Raw genomic sequence first — 22191 nt, forward strand, 5'->3', positions numbered from 1 at the left:
TCAATAGCTCTTTTAGAACAATGAGTGACCACTCTACAGCCGCACATCGAGAACATCTCCGGTGATATATAACATAAAAAGTACGAGACATGTTAATTGTGCGACTGCATTGTGGTCTGGGTAGCGGATTCCAATTTAACGGGCCTTATATCTCTCATACGTTTAAGCATTTTATCGTACTTTTCGTTGTAATTAACAGATATTCCTGATGTGCGGCTGCGTTGTTACTAGAGTTCAGTGGAACAGATGCAGCAGGTTTGGGCAATTAATTCACACACCTGATACCCCGCCTTCGCCGAAAAAAGGGCCCACGATTTCCTCTCGGCCCTTTGGAGGAGGTCGAAGTAAGGACAAAAAAATTAAAAAACACATATAAAGAAAAAACGTACGAAGCAAGATAAGAAGCTTTGCATCATTGCAGAATCAAACTTCACAGAAATCCAAATTCCCACGAAAAAACATCACTCCACGTTCACACCAAAATTAATTCAGTCACAAGGGTTTTCTTCTCCATCTTTCCTCTAACTCGGGGACGATGGATAAACGCTCAGGTGATCAATCCGACACAAATAAATTGGAGGGGGAGCATTCTTCGGAATACGCGCCGTATCCGAAACTTGATCCGGAAGATGTTGCTCCTCCCCCGCAGGAGAACGGGGACGGGGGCACCTTGGTACTTGGTTCACAATCTCATCCTTCGACAAGCAATAATAAATCGACGTCTCCGGCGCCACGGAAATCGGTCAGTTGGAAATCCGAATTGACCAGCGAGACCACCCCTTCTTCACTCCCTGAAAATCGTGCCACCAATTCTTACGTTTCTTCTTCACCTGAGGCGTCGCCGTTATCGTCCGTCAAGAGTGAGTATTCCTCCGTTCACGTTTTCCATCGCAAGTTAGGGTGATTGCAATTCTAATGGTTATTATTGCTCCTAAGATTATTATTCTTATTTCTTTCTGAGATTGAAGCCATTCGTATTCTTTGATTTTCCTTAATTGGATATTGCATTTTTCTTTCTTTTTATTTCTGAATAATACAATGTTCTGATCAGAGACAATGGATACGGTTCGCGATGCGCTTTTGAGATGGCGTACGAAGGTGGGAGAAACCTCCAAGGCCGCAGAGGATCTGGCCGAGAACGTTTGGCAACACTGTGAGTTTCTCTATTTTCAATTCTCTTTATTGCCTTTAGTAGAATCGACTAAACGTCAACGAGTAATCGAAGTTGGCATTTTTTTTTCTTATTCTTGTGCGCAAAGCTGGCATGCTTTCCCCCACGATTGGAAGTGTGCATTTTGAAAGAACTAAGTTAGCCACTGAAATGTGTTTTTAGTTCTCCAATAAATGGAATCGGAATGATTTCTTTTGGATCGTGATGGAGATCAACAAAAGTAAGGAACACTTAATTGTAAATATGGGGAACATTTGCCTGTATAATCTATATAAAAGCTTTCAATTCTTAGACCATAATATTTCAGCCATCTCAATTCTTAGACCATAATATTTCTGACCTGTTAATTCTATCTTGGACTATTCTTTGAGGGTATCTTTTTATTCCCTGCTTGAAGATTTGCTGCCTACTGTTGGAAATGTTAAAGTTCTATTTGGAGAATACACAAACCTGATGAACTAACTAGAGGCTCACACGCTTGGGTTTCAAGCAATATTTGTGCTTCCAATAATGTTGAGACATGCGCTTCTACAACTTTTGGTGGCTTTAATGCCAGAAAGCCTGGAAATTTGATCTGGGAAGGCTCATTATTACCTTATTGATTTTTCAGAATGGAACTTAATGTAGTTGTGGGGAACAAGATTTGGTAGCACAGAAATTGTCATCTCCTTTGGGGTTTGTTGCTATCTCCAAGTAGCCATTTAGGATGTTTGCAAGTTTGATGTAATCGGATCTTCTCATAATAAGGATAATTTGGAATATGATTGCTTGGTCTTTTCTCAATGTATTAAAGTATGTAGGAGAAGAATAGCAGGCAGGATGTTTGATGGTGCGATTTTTTTTTTTTTTTTGTGGAGTTGTGACGTGCACACATTTTTGCTGGTTTTATGTGTGATGTTTGGGGTTGGTTTTCTTTTCTTGCCATGTTTGAATTTTAGGGGTGTCAATCAGTAAATTGTTACCAAGTACCTGACCTCAATCACCAAGGAAGGGTATATGGGTCCAAAATATTGGATGTGATCAATATTTTCTTGACATCTTTTAATTAGATAATGTGTCCAATTTGGTTTAGTTAAAAGCTCCACATAGATACATTAGTATATGAATTCTAGAATTTATTGAAGCTAAATGTAACTGTTAGATCGAATGACAATAGGAGCCTTGTTCATTGCCTTAATCTTCTGAAATCCAGGGCCCCTGCCTTTAGATTGTTAAGAGTTATCTAGTGAGTTTGTCTGTTCATTTGTCCTTTGTTATTAATAAATATGGAAGAGCCAGATTAATGAATTGAAGTGACTCCAAAGGGAGTTAAAGGAGAGAGTAAGAGACACTAGAGTCAATCACTTGAATCATTAATGCATGCTTGAAGTCATTACCATGCATGTTTTGGTGGTTGCTAACCTAAAGTTTGCTTTTGAAGTGTTCTTATTAATGGTACTACAAGATATTATTTTACTCGGATTGCTGCATGTTGCCCTTGAGTTATGACAACTTGGCATGTATAATGTGCTGAGTTGTGACTGCATTGAAATCCTAGTGTTATTTCTGAATGTTCTCTTTTGTGAATACTGATCTAGATATATCCTTTGAAAGACCAATTTCCAGCCCTCTTTGCTATCTCCACCTTCAAAAATGAACCAGTTGCCGCTTTCCTTGTACCCTTGAACTCAACTTCTAAGTTTGGATGGAACTTGGGTTTGAGAAGAGTTCTCAGGGAAACAAAATTGGATAGTACCTTAACTCTCATGTCCATTCTTGATGGGGTTTTCTTGGAGCCTACAAAAATAGATAGCAGGATCTAGACTTTGTCTCCTTCAGGCTCCTTTACTTGTGCCTCCTTCCTCAAAGCCCTAATACAACTGACAGTTCCTATTGGCTTGTCATTTGCATTCCCTGCCAAAGAAGTGTGGTGTCAACCTATACCTCCAAAGGTTGGGAGTTTCTATTGGGAAGCTTTCCTGGAAAGAGTCAACATAGGTGATTTGATTCAAAGAAAAAGACCCAGTATTTGTTTATCTCCTCACTGGTGTGTTCTTTGCAAAGCTGCTGGTGAGTCTGGTTACCACTTACTAATATCTTGTGACTTGGCAAAAAGTATTTAGGAACGGTTTGTTTCTTTGTTTGGGTGCAGGTGGATTTCCCCAATGAATGTGCAAAGTTTGTTTAATTCCTCTTCTATCAACTGCCCAACAAAAAGGTTAAGGATCATGTGGAGATGTGTGAGAGCTGTTGTTTGCTGGACTATATGGGAAGAAAGAAACTCAAGGATTTTTTCAGAAAAGGAGAGAAGGTTGGAAACTATTATAGAAATAATCCATACAAGGGTAATACATTGGTTGAATACAATGGACTTGTTCACAGATTATTCAACGGATGATATGTTAAGAAAATGTAAAGAAATTGCAAGTTCAACCTCAGTTAAGATGATCTCGAATCCCACCTGGAACCCTCCACTTCTTGGTTTTATCAAACTAAATTTTGATGGTAGCAGCATGGGGAATCCAAGGCCTTCGGGTATTAGGGGGTGCTAAGAGATGAGAAAGGGAATGTAATAACTATGTTCTCTGGCCCAATTGGAATGGGAGACCTTTGAGGGCTGAGGTGTTAGCAGCTTTTGAAGGAGTACAAAGGGCTAAAGACCTGAATGTAGTGAACTGGCTAAAAGAAGACACCTCTAAGCTTTGGAGCTACAGCAATGAAAAGAGAAAATTCAAATGGCTGATCAAGAAAATGGAAGTTCAGTGTACCTGGGTAAAGAGAAATGCAAACTCCTTTGCTGATGGATTAGCTAGGCACGGGGTGAATAGGGATTCTGGTTTCTGGGCTCAGTTGTAATTGTTCTTTTCTTTTTGGGTGCCTGCCCACTTTCTTGGGCACTTAAGATACTTTAGGTCCTCTACTTTGTAAGCTTATTCCTATTTATTGAAATACTGGTCTAGATATTCAGTTCATACTTCTAAAAGATAATTTTACATGCATTTATTACCATTATCAGGAAATCTTGAAACTAGAAAGTCTAACCATGCCAGACACTTGTGTACATCACCATGTTAACACTTATGGCACGTCATGTACCATCTTGATGATGCTCCAATCTGAAGTGACCAAAATACCTTGGCACCTACTATTCATAAGCTAGATATCATGAGAAAGGACACATTCAGTGAGGAGGAAACAATTTTTCTTTTTTATTTCTAGTATACTTCAGAATTATCTATGTAATTGAATATTAATCATGTGTTTCTCTTCCATGTTTTAGAACAGACACCTGTGGAAACTTGAGTACTTGGCACCCCTACCTTGTTCCAAGGTAGCACAGGTTACTGTTAATAGAAGAATTCTAGGTTTGGAAAGATGTCAATCTTAAGTGTGCTTACTCAAATTCTTGGCAATACTGTTTCATCCTGTGTTCCCATCATATATTTCTTATTTTTCTGGAATATTTTCCAGTTTGTTTCTGAAGTATTTGCTAATATTTTTGTTAGTTCTTGTTAATTAGAAATTTCCTTTTTGTATCATAAGCAACTATGCTGACAGCCTGCTGATAAATCAGTGAAAACAGGACCCAGTATTGCTGATGCTGCCATGGGAAGGATTGCTCAGGGAACCAAAGTTTTAGCAGAAGGTGGTTATGAGAAGATCTTCCAGCACACCTTTGATACAGTTCCTGAGGAGCAACTTCAAAGGTCATATGCATGCTACTTGTCAACATCAGCTGGTCCAGTTATGGGAATTTTGTATCTCTCTACAGAAAAACTCGCATTTTGTAGTGACAATCCTCTTTCATATAAAGTTGGAAACCAGACTGAGTGGAGCTATTATAAGGTATTATGCTCTCTGCATGCCTTCTCAGTTTATGGGATAAACAAAGCTTATGAACAGAGGGTTCCACCTCGCTATTTCTGTCTCTATTAGCTACTGAGTTTTCTTTTAATTGGTGGTGGAAAAACATTTTTCATTAAAATATAAATTGTGCAGGGCATAGATGATTGTGGATATGAAGTTATTAGTTCACCAAAAAACAAACTAAACAAAGTAAAAACTATATGGAATTTCCCTTAGTATAGTTTCAGTCCCAACTAAAGCTTCCTCTACTTAAAAGTTAGTTGAGCGGTTAGTTCAAACGACCACAACACTTCCATGCAACCCCTCCAATAAAACACAAACATGCTATTAATCAAATGTAAACCAAATCACCCAGTGAGTGCATTTATTTCAATAAGTTCACATGGTCATTGTACTTTCTTGCAACTTTATAATAAAACACAAAATTGCTAACAATCAAATGTAAAATCAAATCACCTAGTGAGTGCATGCCTTTTTTCCTGAAAAAATAAAGGCCACCTGTAAGGTGTACTTACTATGACAATCAAGAATTACCAAGGTAGCCTAATATGTGTTGTGATGTATTCACATGTTTGTAATACTTTCCTGTTACTCTCCAACAAAACATTAACTTGCTATCAATCCAAAGAAAAGTCAAATAATCTTACGAGTGCATGCTTGGGTGATTTGATTTTGGTGAGTTCACGTGGACACGGCACTTTTTTTTTTGTGATCCTCCAATAAGTAACAAACATACTAATAATCAAATTTAAAACAAAGCTACCTTGTGAGTGCATGGTTGAGTGATTTGGTTTTGATTAGTCCACATGGTCACAACACTTTATTGTGATCTTCTAATAAAATATAGACATTCTATTAATCAAACGAAATACCAAATCACCCAATGAGCACATGCCTGTTGTTGCTACTTTAGGTAATACATGAACTAATTGCTATTATATGAAGAAAAAGAGCGACTATTTCTAGGGTCCACTACTTTACTAGGAATATCAAGAAATATGAAGTTAGCCTAATATGTGGAGTGATGAGTTCACATAATCATAATACTTTGTTATGGCCTCCAAAAAAGCATAGACATGCTATAAGTCAGTCAAAGAATAAACCAAATCACCCAGCGAATGCGTGCCTTAGTGATTTTGTTTTAATGAATTCACAGGGTCACAACAACTTCTTGCAACCATCCAATAAAACACAAGCATACTATTATGAATCAAATGAAAAACCAAATAACCTAGACCTCAAAAACATTGAAGCTGCTGATGGTTTGGTGTTAATTCATCGTTGGTGCCCCTTGTCAAATGAGTGGTCGCCAAATGAAGGAACTCTTACTGTCTAGCTTCGTGGAAGCAACTTTCTACAGAGTTGCTTCAATCCTGTGAGGGTTTTTGGAGGCGTATAATACAGAGGATTTGAAAGCGGAAAAAGCTTCATATTGTCAGAGTTAAAGCGGAGATGGTTCTGAGGACATTCCAGTTGCTCATGGATGGACTATGGTATAGGGTCTGGATAGCATCGGGAGCTGAAGTGATGCTATTGTGTGGGAGGAGAGAGAGGAAGATGATGATGATGATGTGGAAGGTTGGGTGAGATGTGGTGAAGGAGAAGGCAGAGACCAGAGAGTGGACATGTGGCAAAGAGGTGGTTAAAGGCAAATGATAAAGGGTTTCTTGAGAAGGAAACCCAACAGTTTCTTCAGGGGAAAGCAAATCAACAGTATTATTTGTTTAAGCAGTTGAGGATCTTAGAGTTGCAAGATTGAATGACCAAGAAATCATGTGCAGAGGCTTTATCAGCCGGAGAAACTGTGCCCAACAAGTTTAGTGGACAGGTGGAAAATTTTAATGTCTTGGGTAATGTGTGGCGGGCGTGGATCGGGTCAGGTCAATTTGACCCAAGGAGAATTTTAATTTATTGGCACATGACTCTATTATGAGTCAAGTGCCTTGTTCCTTTGGGGCTTTGGGGGATGGTAATTGTGGTGTATCATCGTCTCCCTTGACCAGAATCCCCCCCAACAAGCTGGTCTAGTGACCCCTGTCTGAAGAAAACTAGATCGCTCTAGATGGATCAAACCCAAAATGCAATAGGGATTTGAGGGAGGACTCTGACAAAGACAATGAATGGGAGAACATGGAACTTGATTGCAATGAGGAAGTAAACCAACCCTCTAGCATTGGAAGTCTTGATTTGACCAAAGCTCAAAAAGGTTGAATGATGATGATTTGGTTACAAAGATTTTGTTTGAAGAACACTCCTTGTTTGTTGCTGTACAGTTGAAGGATTGTGGTTCTGTTGAGGTCTCTATTGACTACGATGTTTTTGTGACTGTGGTTGGGGGAACAAAATTGATGACCAAGTTAAGAGCCAAAGGATGAGTGGTAAGACGGGAGTTCAGATGTATCCATTTGGAAAGCAAAGAAGCACACAAGGGATACAACACTTTGTAGTAGAACAGGTCTCACTTCCGAAAATTTCCAATCGGCTAGTGCTTGTCGAGGGCTTGGCTTATGATAGAGTTGAACAGGGAGTTCTTAGCCCTTCTCCTTCTGTTGTCTCTGAGTTTTGTCTCCCTATTGCATCTCAAACTAATGCTTACTCCACTGCTTGTTGTGTGTCCTCTACTGTTCTTGTAGATCTGGTTGTTGCTCAAAATCCCTTGGATGCTGAAAATCATGTTTCCACTACGCTTGGAGATGAATTTGAGCTAGGAGGTTGGGGGTTAGTGGGGAGAGGAAGGTAGAATCACTGATTCGGTGCTTGTTAGCAAGGCTAATCTTATGGTTGAGGATGTGAGGGAGACAATCAACTTAGATGCATAGGCTACAGAGAGAAACAAGCCCCCCTTGGAAAGTAAAGTGAAAGTCCAAGAAGTTGGTAAGAGACAATGGGATTCAAGGGGTAGCTCAATAGGAAAGATGAAGAAGTCTACTTTAGGGAAGTTGTTAGTGGTGAAGGCGTTTGCAAGAAAGGAAAAATGAAGGGGAAAGGGAGAAGAAAAAAGAAGAGCGAGGTGGAAATCTGATAAGCGAAATAGTATATGATAGAGAGGAGAGCAAGAGGAAAGAAATATGAATGGGGGGCTTTTAATGGGATTGGAAGTTGTGGGTTTCAAGTTTAGAATCAACATGAAGATTTTAAATTGGAATGTGAGAGGTTTAGGCAATGCTAAGAAGAGAAGATTGTTAGAGAAACTCTTATGAAGGAGAAGCCGGTTGTAGTTTTGTTACAAGAAACAAAAATACAGGAGTTGGATAGAAGATGGATCAGGAGTATTTGGAGTGCTAAGGGTTTAAGTTGGGCTTGTGCCCCGTTGTGGGGAGCTTTTGGAGGCATCCTGACTATTTGGAAAAATGAGGAGATAGAGTGTGTGGAGGAGTTAATAGGACAATTCTTTGTTTCAGTAAAAATCAAGAGTGGATGATGGTAAGCAATGGACTTTGACAAATGTTTATGGGCCAAACTCATATAGAGACGGGGTTCAACTTTGGGAAGAGTTTGGTGCAGTTAGGGGTTTGTGGGAAGAACCTTGGTGCTTAGGTGGTGATTTCAATGTGGTACGGTTTTCAGCAAATACAAATAATTGAAACCACATAGTATGGTGAAATTTAATGAGTTTGTGGATACTTTTGAGCTAAAAGAGATTCCATTGCTACAAGCTGATTTTACTTGGATGAATTATCAAGATTCCCCAATTGTTCAAAACTAGACATATTTCTTTTCCCTGTGGATTGGGAGGAAATGTGGGAGAATCTGCCTTGTAGAGCCTTACCTAGAGTTACTTAGATCATTATCTGATTTCCCTAGTACAGGAAGCTACCTTTGAGCTAAAAGAGATTCCATTGCTACAAGATGATTTTACTTGGACGAATTATCAAGATTCCCCAATTTGTTTGAAGCTAGACATGTTTCTTTTCTCAGTGGATTGGGAGGAAATGTGGGAGAATCGGACCTCTAGAGCCTTACCTAGAGTCACCTCAGATCATTGTTTGATTTCCCTAGTACAAGAAGCTACCTTTGAGCTAAAAGAGATTCCATTGCTACAAGATGATTTTACTTGGACGAATTATCAAGATTCCCCAATTTGTTTGAAGCTAGACATGTTTCTTTTCTCAGTGGATTGGGAGGAAATGTGGGAGAATCAGACCTCTAGAGCCTTACCTAGAGTCACCTCAAATCATTGTCTGATTTGCCTAGTAAAGATGCTACTTTGGGAGGATCCTCACCCTTTAGGTTTGAAAACATGTGGTTAGAGGACCCTTCGTTTGGGGAGAGGATCAAAGTTTGGTGGCAAGAGGTAGGGCATAGGGGATTGAAGAAAGGCATCAGGTTTTTGAGGAGCTTAAAGAGATTAAAAGGAAAAATAAAAGCTTGGAATAAGGACCTGTTTGTAGAGGTGGAGTCAAATGAGGAAATCTGCTCAAGGATTGTAGAGTTGGACTATTGGATGGAAAAAAACTTGAGATATATTATCAGGGAGGAAAGAGTGGAAAGGTGGAGGCTCAAATATGAGTTGGAAGAGATGCTAAGGAAGGAGATCTCTTGGAGACAAAAATCTAGGTGCACATGGTTATTGGAGGGGTGTGGAAACACAAAATTCTTTCACTCGCTGGTAATTGGTAGAAGGAAGAATCTAATTAAGAGGTTAGAGTTGAATGGTCAAGAGATAACAGTAGAAGTTGTTAATAGCAGTCTTAGATGAAGAAAAGTAGAAGCTGAAAGGTTTCAACTGTAGAGAAGAAGAGAGGAGAAGAAAAGAGAGTGGGATGTCGCCAAAATTGAATAAATCTGGCCGCCAACCCCTCTTTGAATTATATACTTAAAAAAATAAAATAATGAAAGATTACAAGAATGCCCTTAGTAGGGCGGCTACTTTAAGTAGCTGAACAGTCACACCTTAAAAACATAAACTAATGGGCCTAAAGCCCAATAACTTCCTAACTTAACAACTTAAAAATAAAAAATAAATGACTGGGCTCAATAACTTGAAATCGGCCCAACTCAACACTCCCCCTCAAGTTGGGAGTAAATGTCACATATTCCCAACTTGCGTAGATCATGCTCCAGCTTGTTCCTTGCAACACCTTTTGTGAGAACATCAGCAAGCTGCAAATCAGAAACAATGTATGGAAGAAAAACTTCCTCTGAAGTCACAATTTCTCTTATGAAATGTCTATCCACTTCAATGCGCTTTGTCCTGTCATGTTGAACTAGGTTGTGGGCAATGTTAATTGCTGCCTGATTATCACAGTACAACATCATAGTTCTTCTGCCTCAACACCAATCTCTCCTAACAAGGAGCGGATCCAGAGAAGTTCTGAAACTCCATGTGCCATGTCTTTGTATTCAGATTCTGCACTTGATCTTGCCGCAACTGTCTGTTTCTTTCTTTTCCACGAGACTAGATTACCCCCAACAAGAGTGCAAATTCCTAATGTAGATCTCATGTCATCAAGGCATCCTACCCAATCAACACCTCTATAAGCTTCTAGCTTCAACTGTCCATGGTCAGCAAATAGTATGCCTCTGCGTGGGTGTCCCTTCAAATAAGCAAGAATCCTGTCAACAGCTTCCCAATGTTGGACTCGTGGGGCATGCATGTATTAACTCACCACACTCACTGCATAGGAGATATATGGTTTTGTGATACATAAATATAGCAGTTGCCCCAGAAGTCTTTGATATCTCCCAATGTCCTTTACCAACTCACCTTCTGATGCATTAATTCTGTGATTCTTATCAATAGGAGTACTAGCGGCCTTTGTTCCAAGCTTCCCTGTTTCTTGTAAAAGGTCCATAACATACTTCCTCTGAGAAATAAAAATTCCATGTTTTGATCTTGCAACCTCAATGCCTAAGAAGTACCTCAGCTCCCCAAGATCCTTAATTTCAAATTCTCTGTGTAGATTCTTCTTCAAACTGTCAATTTCACTTAGGTCATTTCTTGTGACTACAATATCATCCACATAAACAATCAGGACTAACACCAAGGACCCCCTCCGCTTTACAAACAAAGAATGGTTTAATTGAGTCTGAGTGTAACCAAAAGCAATCAAGGCCTTCCTGAACTTGTCAAACCATGCTCTGGGAGACTGTTTTAAACCATAAAGTGACTTCTTCAGTCTGCATACCTTCCCCTTTTCAGCATCACTGTAGAATCCAACAGGAAGATCCATATACACTTTTTCTTGCAAATCTCCATTCAGAAAAGCATTTTTCACATCAAGTTGAAACAGGGGCCAAGAGTATGTGGCAGCAAGAGAAAGAAGGATCCGAACAGAAGTCATATTTGCAACTGGTGCAAAGGTTTCTAAGTAATCAATGCCATAGGTTTAGGTGTACCCTTTTGCAACCAGTCTGGCCTTATACCTTTCTATACTTCCATTTGCCTTGTATTTAACTGTATAAACCCATCTGCATCCAACAGTCTCCTTGCCCTCTGGTAGATCTACAATTTCCCATGTCTGATTCTTAATTAAGGCTTCCATCTCTTCCTGCATAGCTGCCTTCCACTCAGGTTTGGAGAGAGCCTCACTGACACCCTTGGGTATAGACACAGAGTCAAGAGAAGAGAGGAAAGCACGATAGGAAGGAGAAAGTCCATTGTAGGATAGGTACTATGAAATACAATGAGCAGTACACTTTCTCTTCCCTTTTTTGAGTGCAATAGGAAGGTCTAGGTCATCTGTAATGGGATTAGTAGAATCGATAGGAATTTAAACATTAGAGGGATCAAGAGGAATACTTGAATCCATGTCAGCTGAATCTAGAGTCTCCAAGGAACCAATGGGAAGTGATATGAGTTATTCTACAGTGGAATCGACCTCCCTGTGAAGTCGCCGTCGTAACACTGAGAAGCAGGACGCAAGGGAGGTGGTAAGATAAGTGACATAGGAGGATCAGACACAGGAGTGGACACAGGAACTGGAGCCGGAAGAGGAATAGACTGCTCATTCACTTCCCCAAAACACTCCCCCTGAGAAGGATCCTTCGAGAAAAGGATGTGGACTAAAAAAAGGTGACATCCATAGTAACATACCGACTTCTAGAGACTAGCTCTTAGCAGTAGTACCCTTTCTGATTTTCTGCATACCCAAGCAAAACACACTTCTTTGCTTTTGGATCGAGCTTCGAGCGGTGAGGACTAAGGACATATGCAAAGCAAACACACCCAAACACACTGAGAGGAATGTGGAACATCTCCCCCTCAGGAAAAAGGAGGCTGAATGGGGTGCTGAATCCAAGTATACGAGAGGGCACCCTATTAATCAGGAAGACTGGTGTGAGAACTACATCACCCCAAAACTGAACTGGAACAGTAAATGTGATCATGCTTCTTGCAATCTCAACAGTGTGTCTGTTCTTCCTCTCTGCAACACCATTCTACTGTGAACTGTAAGAACAACTGCTCTGATGGATAACTCCATACTCTAACAGATACGAAGTAAGGTTCTTTTCAAAATATTCCCTGGCATTGTCTGAATTGAACACCTTCACTTGTACCCCAAACTGTGTTAGCACAATCTGATGAAATTGCCGAACCAAGGATAGTACCTCATCACGAGATCTCATTAAATAAATCCAAGAATACCAAGAAAAATCATTCACAAATAAAAGGAAATATCCATATCCACCCATAGAGGGAACATGGTATGGTCCCCACACATCAGAATAACATCAAAAGCAGATGAACACTTTTTATTACTAGCTTTAAAGGAATGTCTACAATGTTTTCCAAGCTGACAACCTTTACACTCTAAATTGGACAAATTAACAGACTCAAATAGCTTTGGAAATAAGAAACGCAAAGAAGAAAAAGACAAATGACCTAAATGATTATGCCAAAGCATAATCTGACTCACAGACTTTGACTCAATATCCCCGCTAACATGATGACCTCGATGATGAGGAAGCACATCCAGGAGGTAGATTCCATTCATTTCATGACCACTCCCAATCGTCCTCTTTTGAATCTAGATCCTGCATAATACAACGGCTAGGAGAAAAAATCACTGAGCAATTCAAGTTCTTAGTCAAACTACTAACAAATAACAAGTTAGTAGTCAATCTGGGAACATGAAGGGCAAAGGGTAGGGAAATGGAATCAGTAATCTTGATAGACCCCTTCCTGGCAATGGGAACATGAGATCCATCGGCTGTGGAGACTCTGTCTCTTCCAGAACAGAGTTGGTAAGAAGAAAAATAGTGGAACTATGGGTCATGTGCTTTGTGGCTCCAGAATCTATAATCCAAGGTCCCTCCTTACTTGTAGTAGAAACATAGTTTGCAGTGGCATGTGAACTACCTGTATGAGCAAAGGAAGTAGAATGTGCTCCACCAGAACCACCTGTACCTAGATGTCCACCTGTTACTGAATTAGGGCTGACTGTATCTTGCTGATTTAGGAACTGCCCGTATCTCTCAAGTTCGGCCCTCACTGCAGTAGCTGCAACAGACTCCAAGTAGCAACAGTAGGGGGGCTAGGTATGTCTCCAGTGACTGCTATGTTAGCATTTCCCTTCTTGTTTTTAAGTCTATTCGGCACAAGATGAGAATGAAGCTTTCAACAGGTATCTCTTATGTGTTTAGGCTTATTACAATAATCACAAATCAAATCCTTCTTATCTTCCTTACTGATTTCACTGCCACCCCGGTCTCCGCTATGTTTAGGTTTCATAGTACTAACCATGGCTGATTGTTCAAAAGCAAAATTCTTCATCATCACATTCCTCCTACTCTCTTCCCCTGATATAAAGGCATATGCTTGAGAGAGAGTAACATTGTCCCTAGAAAGGATATGTTGCCTTGCAATATCATATTCGGGATTAAGGCCAGTAAGAAATTCAAAGAATCTATACTTCTCTAAGAGCTTCTGGTAGGCAATTGCATTCTTAGTGGTTTTCCAAACAACTATCTCCAGATGGTCAATCTCCTGCCACAGGGTTTTTAAGGGCCGAAAAATAAACAGCAATAGGTCTATCTCCCTGCTTGATAGCAGTAATCTGATTCCTCAACTGATAGGTCCTAGCAACATTTTTACTCTGAGTAGGTTTCTGCAACTCCATCCCATATTTCCTTAGCCGTATTTGCCCACAAAAAAATTTTACTTATATGGGGCAACATTGAATTACACAGCCAAGTCATCACCATATAAATTTCTTGTACCCATCGGGAGCTGTTAGGCTCGGGTTTCACTTCCTCACCAGTGATATACCCCAACTTCCCACGAGCACCGATGGCCATCTTTGCAGATTGTGACCATTCTAAATAGTTTGTACCATCTAACTTAACTGTAGTGATTGTCTCAGCCTCGAAAAGGTCTTTGACACCTCCTCTCATTGGTTCCATTTCACTCCTGGGTTTGTTTTCAGCTCCGTTTCCCTCCATAATTCTCAAAAAAGGTTAGAAGGTCACTTTAAGATGAAAGAATATGAAATAAATCCCTTTAGGTACCACAAACACCCTTCTGGTACCCTAGATGATCCTCTCACAAAAGATTCCCTTTTTGCGGGACGGGAAAAGAGAGAGAAGAGGCAACCGCTCTCTCTAGAGACCTCCATAAAAGGTAGGACTTGAACCGCCCTCTTCAAAAAACTCCAAGGAACCCTAAAAAATTAGGGTGCCACTTCCTAGGTCAAAATTGAAGAGTCTTACAAAAGCAGCACTCTCCCCTTTTCTCCAGTTCTTCCTAAATTTGATAGGAAACCCTAGACCAGCTATAGGGCAAAACAGATCCATCAAAAAGTCCAAAAATTGGGCTTACCTGAGATCTTCGATCAACCTCTCATATCACCATGCAATCGGCTGATCTGGGGCTGCATGATAGAGCATCTCAAGAAACCTTTAGCCTGCTCTAATACCAACTAGAAGTTGTTAATAACAGTCTTAGATGAATGCCTTGTGAAGAAAAGTAGAAGAAGTTGAAAGGTTTCAGCAGTAGAGAAGCAAAGAGGAGAAGAAAAGAGAGTGGGATGTCGCTAGAATTGAATAGATCTGGCCGTCAACCCCTCTTTGAATTATATACTTAAAAATAAAATAATGAAAGATTACAAGAATAAGGGCAGCTACTTTAAGTGGCTGAACAGTCACAACTTAAAGACATAAACTAATGGGCCTAAAGGCCAATAACTTCCTAACTTAGCAACTTAAAAATAAAAAATAAATGATTGGGCCCAATAACTTGAAATCGGCCCAACTCAACAATAACGAAGGAGAAGATTGTTAAGGTGTTTGTGGATTATTTTAAAGGTATTTATATGCATTCAGGAGTGAGAGATCTACCTATTCCAGATCTGGAGTGGGAGAGGGTACTAGAAGCTGAGTCAGTAGCTTTAGAGGAAGTTTTTACCCTTGAAGAGATTAGAGAAGCAGTGATTTTCAATGGAAAGTTCCAAAGCTCCAGGGCCAGATGGTTTCTTAATGGCTTTCTTTCATGAGTGTTGGGATATTACCAAGGGTGATTTGTTGGAGGTTTTCAATGAGTTCTATCAAGATGGGGAAATTTCTCGAGGAATAAATTCAACTTTCATAGCCTTAATCCCAAGAAAAAGGATGCAAGGACAACAAAGGACTTTAGACCAATAAGCCTAGTGGGAAGCATCTACAAAATCATTGCAAAAGTTCTTACTAGGAGACTATAGAAGGTGTCACCATTGGTAATCTTACAATATCAAGGAGCTTTTGTGGAAGGGAGACAAATAATTATCAGATCTTGGTAGCAAATGAGTGTGTAGCAGAAAGAAGGAAAAGGGTGGACAAGTCTTGGTGTGTAAGTTGGATCTAGAGAAGGCCTACGACTTTGTTGATTGGTCATTTCTTTTGGATATTCTAGAGAGTTGTTTTGGGGGAGAGCATAGTTGTCAAGGCGACTAGGCGGTTTTCCATGGTCGCCTTGCCTGAACGCCTCGGATTTTGTATACTAAGCGCCCGCCCAGAGACTTAAGCGGGCGCCTAGGCGACTAGACGAGCGCCTACATATATCTAAGATTTTTTTTTAACTTATTTTGATATTTTATTAGATGTTTTATTCTTTAAAAATAAAACCGGTTACATGCTATCATTTTATTATTAAGACAACAATATAAAGCCTTTTTCTTTTATTTATGCATAACATAAGGGTTTTTTCGGTTTGATTGGAGAGGGAGGAGAACCGAAGACTTCATGCCCCAGCCCAACTCCATCGCACCTCAGCTTCAGCAGGTAAGTTCTTCTCTTCTTCATGCCCCAACCCAGCTTTAGTCATTTTTTGCTTTTTTTTTCCCGAAAAAACGGGCTCCAGCCCTATACTCCTCCCTTCCTCCACAACTCCACTCGTTCTTCTTCTTGATTGTTTTCAGTCGCTAGTCCTAGTCTCAGTCCCTTTTCTTTTTTGAAAAAACAGAGGCTCCACCCCTATACTCCACTCTGCCCTTGACTGTTCTCAGTCGATAGTCTCAGTCCCTTTTTTTTTTTTTGAAAAAATAGGGTCATATACACCTCCCTGCCCCTATTGCCCTATACTTCTTCTTGTTCCACTTCTTCTTCCGCCCCTATACTCCTTTCCTCCCTTCCTAGTTCCTGCACTTATTTTTTTTTTTAGTTAATAGTTAGTGTATATGCTTGCTAGTTAGTGTATAGTTAGTGTACATGCTTGCTAGTTATATGAAATTTATACTCATTTGAATGATTTATAGAGTTAATAGTTAGTGTACATGCTTACTAGTTAGCACACAAAGCCAATAAGATAGCTTAGAAAAGCATATATAAAGTAAAAACTCAAGAAAATTAACATTTTAAAATTCCAATGCCTAGGCGCCTAGGTGCCTTGTGGTCGCCTAGCCTTGCCTTGGCGCCTTGAAAACTATGGGGGTGAGGTGAAGATTGTGGGTTAATGTTATGGGCCCACGAATAGGATCTCGTCACGGGTCGGTCCATGGGGAAAACCTCTTGTTTTCCCTTGTTCCTCCCTTTTCTTGAGGAATCAATCTTGGTGCCTTATGGTGATTTGTTCAAGAGATCACCAACTCTCCTTTGCTCTTTCTTGACTGAAATTTTCGATGCCTTTATTGAATATTATCAACTCCTTAAATAGGAGATTACAAGAGATAAGAATCCTACTTTTAGGAGACTCCCTACTAATCTATACTATTAAACAGATAAGATAAGAACACTGAATAGATAAGACTCCCTACTAATCCTACTACTGAAAACAGATAAGACAAGAATGCTGAATAGATAAGATAGAACTGTATCTAGCTAGATAGGATAGGATAGGGACATTGTAACTAGCTAACAGATAGGAATACTGAATAAGATAAGATAGGAACTCTGAATTAATCGCCCATTACTGCTGCTGTCCATCATTACTGCTGTTAGTGGCTGTAAGAGCATCCACAACATTACTCCCTTCCTGGACTAAGAGCTTGTCCTCAAGCTCGAATTCATGATAGGTGTCTTGAAACACAGTCAAAGGAATCCAGGATAGGTGGAATGATTTTGCTCCCCCGGATTGGGTTTCAATGAAAAGGGTTCATCCTTAGACAATTGCAGTGAGATGCCAAGATTTGACCATGCGTAGCTGCATTCTTTGCCGCGGGCAACTGCAGCCTTAAGGTGCTTCTGAGATGTCTTGAACCGTAGAGTACAAAGATTGTGAAGGCCAAGTTGGTGCCACTGAACTGCATCATCTGGATCCTCTTCTCGTTCTTCCACTTCTGTCAAATCATTATGTCCAGTTTCAAACGTTGCTGCAATTTCATGCTGAGCCTTGTGAACCATGGCAAGTCCTGCCCATGCTATCCGAAGCTCAATTGTTGCAGAGTTCCCTTCTCTGAGTATTGAAGCCATTTCATTTGCAGCCCATGGAAGTTGTTCAGTGGGATCTTGAGACCTTTCTGCATCCTTGATACGATGAAGCGCAACAACATATTGAGTTGACATGCAATTAGGCTCCAGTTTTGCTGCCTTCTCCAGGCACTTTCCAACACTTCTATGATCACCAGCCAAATAGTATGCATTAGCAAGATTCACAGATATGTGCAGCCCTAGGATCTGATCTGACTACAGCTAACAAACACTCTTTTGCAACCTTTGCAGCCACAACATGAGGCATACAAGCTCCTTCACCAGCACTTGCCCCAACACCTGCAACAATTGAACCATATTTACACAAAAGAAGAGATGCGTAATTGATTAAGGCTGCAGGATGGTTTTGATCTTTTAGAATCAAATCTTGAAAACATTTCATTGACAGCTCCAAGCTACCACTTTGAAGATAAGAAGTCCTAAGATTTGCAAGGGAGTCCAAGTGGTCAGGAGCAATAGACAACAAAGAGGATAAAACCGATATAGCACTCTGTAGGCGGCCGGTTCTAATAAGTAATAATCCAAGTGTATTCCAAACAGATGCTTGTCTAATATCTAACTGCACTGACTCCTTCAACTTAGAAATAATTTCTCCAAGTTCTTCATGTGAGTTCTTTATCGGCACAATGATCAATTGTACTTTCTAGTAGGAGGCACTGTGCATGATGAATTTGAACCAAAGAAAGTAACTCAGGCCTGTCAATCTCTTCCTCACTCCGAAGTAATATTTCTGCTGCCTTTTCATATGTCGGCACTGCCTTCTGTGGCTGACCCAACCTTTGATACATTAGGCCAAGTATAAAATGTGCATGGGCATTTTTAAGCATCTTCCTTGCAGCATGAACCAAACCAGTTTTGAGGCTGCTGATTTTTTCCTCACGGGATGCTGGAGCCCCTTGACAGTGTTGATCGACATTCGTACCAGGCCCACATTCAAGAGAACATTTTCCCTTGTTAATTCTTGAACAACACTTCCCCAGTTTATTTAACCGTTTAGTTTCTCCTTCTGTGGCATCAACCACAATGTCTTTACATATTGAGGTACTTTTCTCCCCACAATTTTCTTCCTTAATGCTCCTGGTGGAATCAAGAGGAGCGATGGAGGCACAATCACCGCCGTTGCTTTCGGGAGGGTTGACGTTGAGGTCAGCGAAGACGACCTTGGAGTAGTTGCTCTTATTCTTCTTTGAACACACGTCGATGGAATCCTCGACAACACTGGATTCCTGCTTAATCGGGACATTCTGGGTGTTGCTAACCTGCGCTAGGGCAACGGCCTGCTGCTCGCCGGACGATTCTGCCATGTCTGGTCGGCGGTTGGTTGTGGTTGCAGCCCCTTCCGGGATCCTTTCCTTGTTGGAAAAGTACAACTCCATCAAGCGCCTTAATTCTCGGATGTCGTCCTTGATCTTGCGCACCTCCGTGCTGTTTTCCATGATCTTGAACTCCAGTTCATGAACGCTAGTCGACAACTGCTCAAGGTCACCCATGACGCCTTGCTCTGATACCAAATTGTTATGGGCCCTTGAATAGGATCTCGTCACGGGTCGGTCCACGGGGAAAACCTCCTGTTTTCCCTTGTTCCTCCCTTTTGTTGAGGAACCTATCTTGGTGCCTTATGGTGATTTGTTCAAGAGATCACCAACTCTCCTTTGCTCTTTCTTGACTAATATTTTCGATGCCTTTATTGAATATTGTAGAGAAGATGGGCTGAATGGCCCATAGATTGTCATTTCATGTTATGTTATGTTTCTCTCTGTTGTGGGCCTTATTCTGGGCCCATACTCTGTAATGTTCTGTTTTTTGTATTTTCCTGCCCACTCAAGGGCCTCTCTGTAATTTGTCAAAGATTAACTTATTAATAAGATGTTTAGAGTGTTAGAGAGAGGTTATGTTCGAACCTCTTACTCTCTAACACTCATTGCCGCCAGCTCTCTCTTCTCTTCCTCTATTGTTTGTTTATTTTCTGGTTTGCATCCAATCTCAAACAGTTCCATACATCAAGTGGCTGTTTTTCAACTTGGTATCAGAGCGGGCCATTGCTTGGCGTATCCCTCATGTGGTTATAGGGTTCTAGTTCAGCCAACTGCATGAGGAGGTTATAGGGCTGAAAGTTTACAGTCATCCGCTTGGTTCTTGGAGGTCATTGGAGGGTGCCCAAGTTTCTATACACTTGGAGAAGGGTTCGGTGACCAGGAAGAATCAGAGAGCAAGTTGTTTGGCCTGATTTTAAATCAGAGAAAAAGAATTTCGAAGTTATCTCAGAGAACAAGTGTTCGGCCTGGTTTATATTCAAACCAGAGACTCTCTTACTGTTAGTCTTTTCTTAGTCCTTTGCTGGGTTATTTTTTGTTGTTTGGGAGGACTGTTAAAGCATTCAAAGCCCACTTCCATTTGGTCCATCTTCTCTACAAATATTATCAGCTCCTTAAATAGGAGATTACAAGAGATAAGAGTCCTACTTTTAGGAAGACTCCCTACTAATCTATACTACTAAACAGATAAGATAAGAACACTGATTAGATAAGACTCCTTACTAATCCTACTACTGAAAACAGATAAGAATGCTGAATAGATAAGATAGAACTGTATCTAGCTAGATAGGATAGGATAGGGACACTGTAACTAGCTAACAGATTGGAATACTGAATAAGATAAGATAGGAACTCTGAATTAATCGCCCATTACTGCTGCTGTCCATCACTACTGCTGTTAGCGGCTGTAAGAGCATCCACAACAGTTAAGGGGTTTTTGAGCTTAGTGCACTACTCAATCCTCATAAATGGTGTGGCTAGAGATTTCTTTTTAGCAAAGAGGTTTGAGACAAGCTGACCCCTAATAGCAGAGGTGTTGAGTATAATGATTATCAAGGGTGTTCTAAGCAACCTGTTTAGAGGGTGGAGGATTGAAAGTCTTTAGGTGCCAATTTCTCATTTGTAGTTTGCAGATGATATCATTCTTTTTTGTGAGGGAGGCAATTATGAAAATCTCAGAAACTTGAAAGAGCTTATTAACTCCATTGAAGCCATCTCAAAATTGAAGGAGAATTGGGGAAAGAGTTGTATGGTAGGCATCAATGTGGAGGAGGAAGATTTGAGTAGTTTGGCAGAGATATTAGGGTGCGAGGTTGGACAATGGCTTATGGAGTATCTAGGACTACCACTAGGAGGGAACCCGAGATCTGAAGTGTTCTGGAAATTGGTGGTCTAGAGATTCACTAAGAAGTTGGCCGTTTGGAAGAGGAACTAGATTTCAATTGGTGGGAGGATTACTCTAATTAGAGCAACTTTAGTCAATTTCCCAATTTGCTTCCTGTCTACCTTTAGAATACCTTCTAGGATAGCAAGTCAGCTAGAAACGCTTATTGAGCTGGAAAAATAGTAGGAAGGACGAGAAGAGAAGAGGGAGAGAATAAAAGAGAGAAGAAAAGAAGAGAGAAAGAATGGGAGGCCAAAAGGTTGTGCTGGCAGCGCTGGCATTAGATTATATACTAGGTGATCAAAAAATAAAGAGAGGGAAATTACAATAGTGCCTTTGCGGCACTAAATATAAGAAAAGGTATAGCATTTTTAACAGTCCCCCTCAAGTTCGACATAGATGTCAATCATGCCCCACTTGTCACAAATCATTACGCCACAAGTGATGTAACCCTTCAGTGAAAATGACTGCAAGCTTCTCTTCAGAACTGACATAGGGAGTACATACTTCTTCACTAACATGCTTGGTCCTATCATGAAACACAAGATTGGCCGCAATGTTTTATTTTATTATTTTTTTTTTTTCTTTTGAGAAAAGTTTAACCAGATTTCATTAAAAAAGGAGGAAGTACATGAGGTGATGTATACAGCAGGGGAGAACCCTGAAGAGCTTACAAAGGAGGAAGTCTATCATTATACATATTTTCTAAACAGGCACCCAATTTAGCTAAGCTATCTGCAATAGGATTATGCTCCCTTGGGATCCAAAACAGGTTTGCATTTAAGCTGTCCAAGGAGTCCCTTGCTTCTGCCAAATAATGGCTTAACCTCCAAGGTCCCCCTTCCTTGTCTGAATACCAAAGCTTTTAGCTGTTCTGATTCCAGTGAGAGCAGACAACACTTCAGCCTTGGTTGAGTTAGTGAATCCAATTGGGCCACTGAAAACCCAGCAAAAATTACCTCTTTTGTCCCATAATATTACCCCCAATTCCAGCTGGGCCTGGATTTCCTGCTGTCCCATCGAAGTGTAAAATTGTTCCTCCTTCAATTAAGAATGCTGGGTGTCTTAAGGAAGTCTAAGTAGGGTGAGGGAGGAAAAGAACAGTTTGTAAATTTCTGTTAAGGTTATTAATTGAG

At 40.4% G+C, this 22191-nt stretch overlaps 1 protein-coding gene and 1 pseudogene across 3 annotated transcripts in view; one reads left to right on the forward strand and one right to left on the reverse strand.

Annotated features, from left to right (window-relative positions):
• Positions 1-294: 294 nt before the first annotated feature.
• LOC148876660 (GEM-like protein 1) overlaps positions 295-22191 on the forward strand; it is a 39085-nt gene continuing 17188 nt past the window's right edge. Inside the window, exons 1-4 of one of the 3 annotated variants that reach the window (XM_088960260.1) lie at positions 301-860; positions 1052-1153; positions 4725-4996; positions 16155-16213. In XM_088960260.1, the coding sequence (XP_088816386.1) occupies positions 536-860; positions 1052-1153; positions 4725-4996; positions 16155-16213 (758 nt within the window). In that variant the 5' untranslated portion in view covers positions 301-535. Of the gene's footprint in view, positions 861-1051; positions 1154-4724; positions 4997-16154; positions 16214-22191 lie in introns of all 3 variants that reach the window. The other 2 variants (XR_016104043.1, XM_088960270.1) reach the window with 2 other exon arrangements.
• On the reverse strand, positions 17459-19347 carry LOC148876661 (uncharacterized; annotated as a pseudogene).

The sequence above is a fragment of the Nelumbo lutea genome, chromosome 1 (genome assembly GCF_056320005.1).
Source record: "Nelumbo lutea isolate HS-2025 chromosome 1, American lotus-T2T, whole genome shotgun sequence".
In the NCBI taxonomy this organism is placed as follows: domain Eukaryota; kingdom Viridiplantae; phylum Streptophyta; class Magnoliopsida; order Proteales; family Nelumbonaceae; genus Nelumbo; species Nelumbo lutea.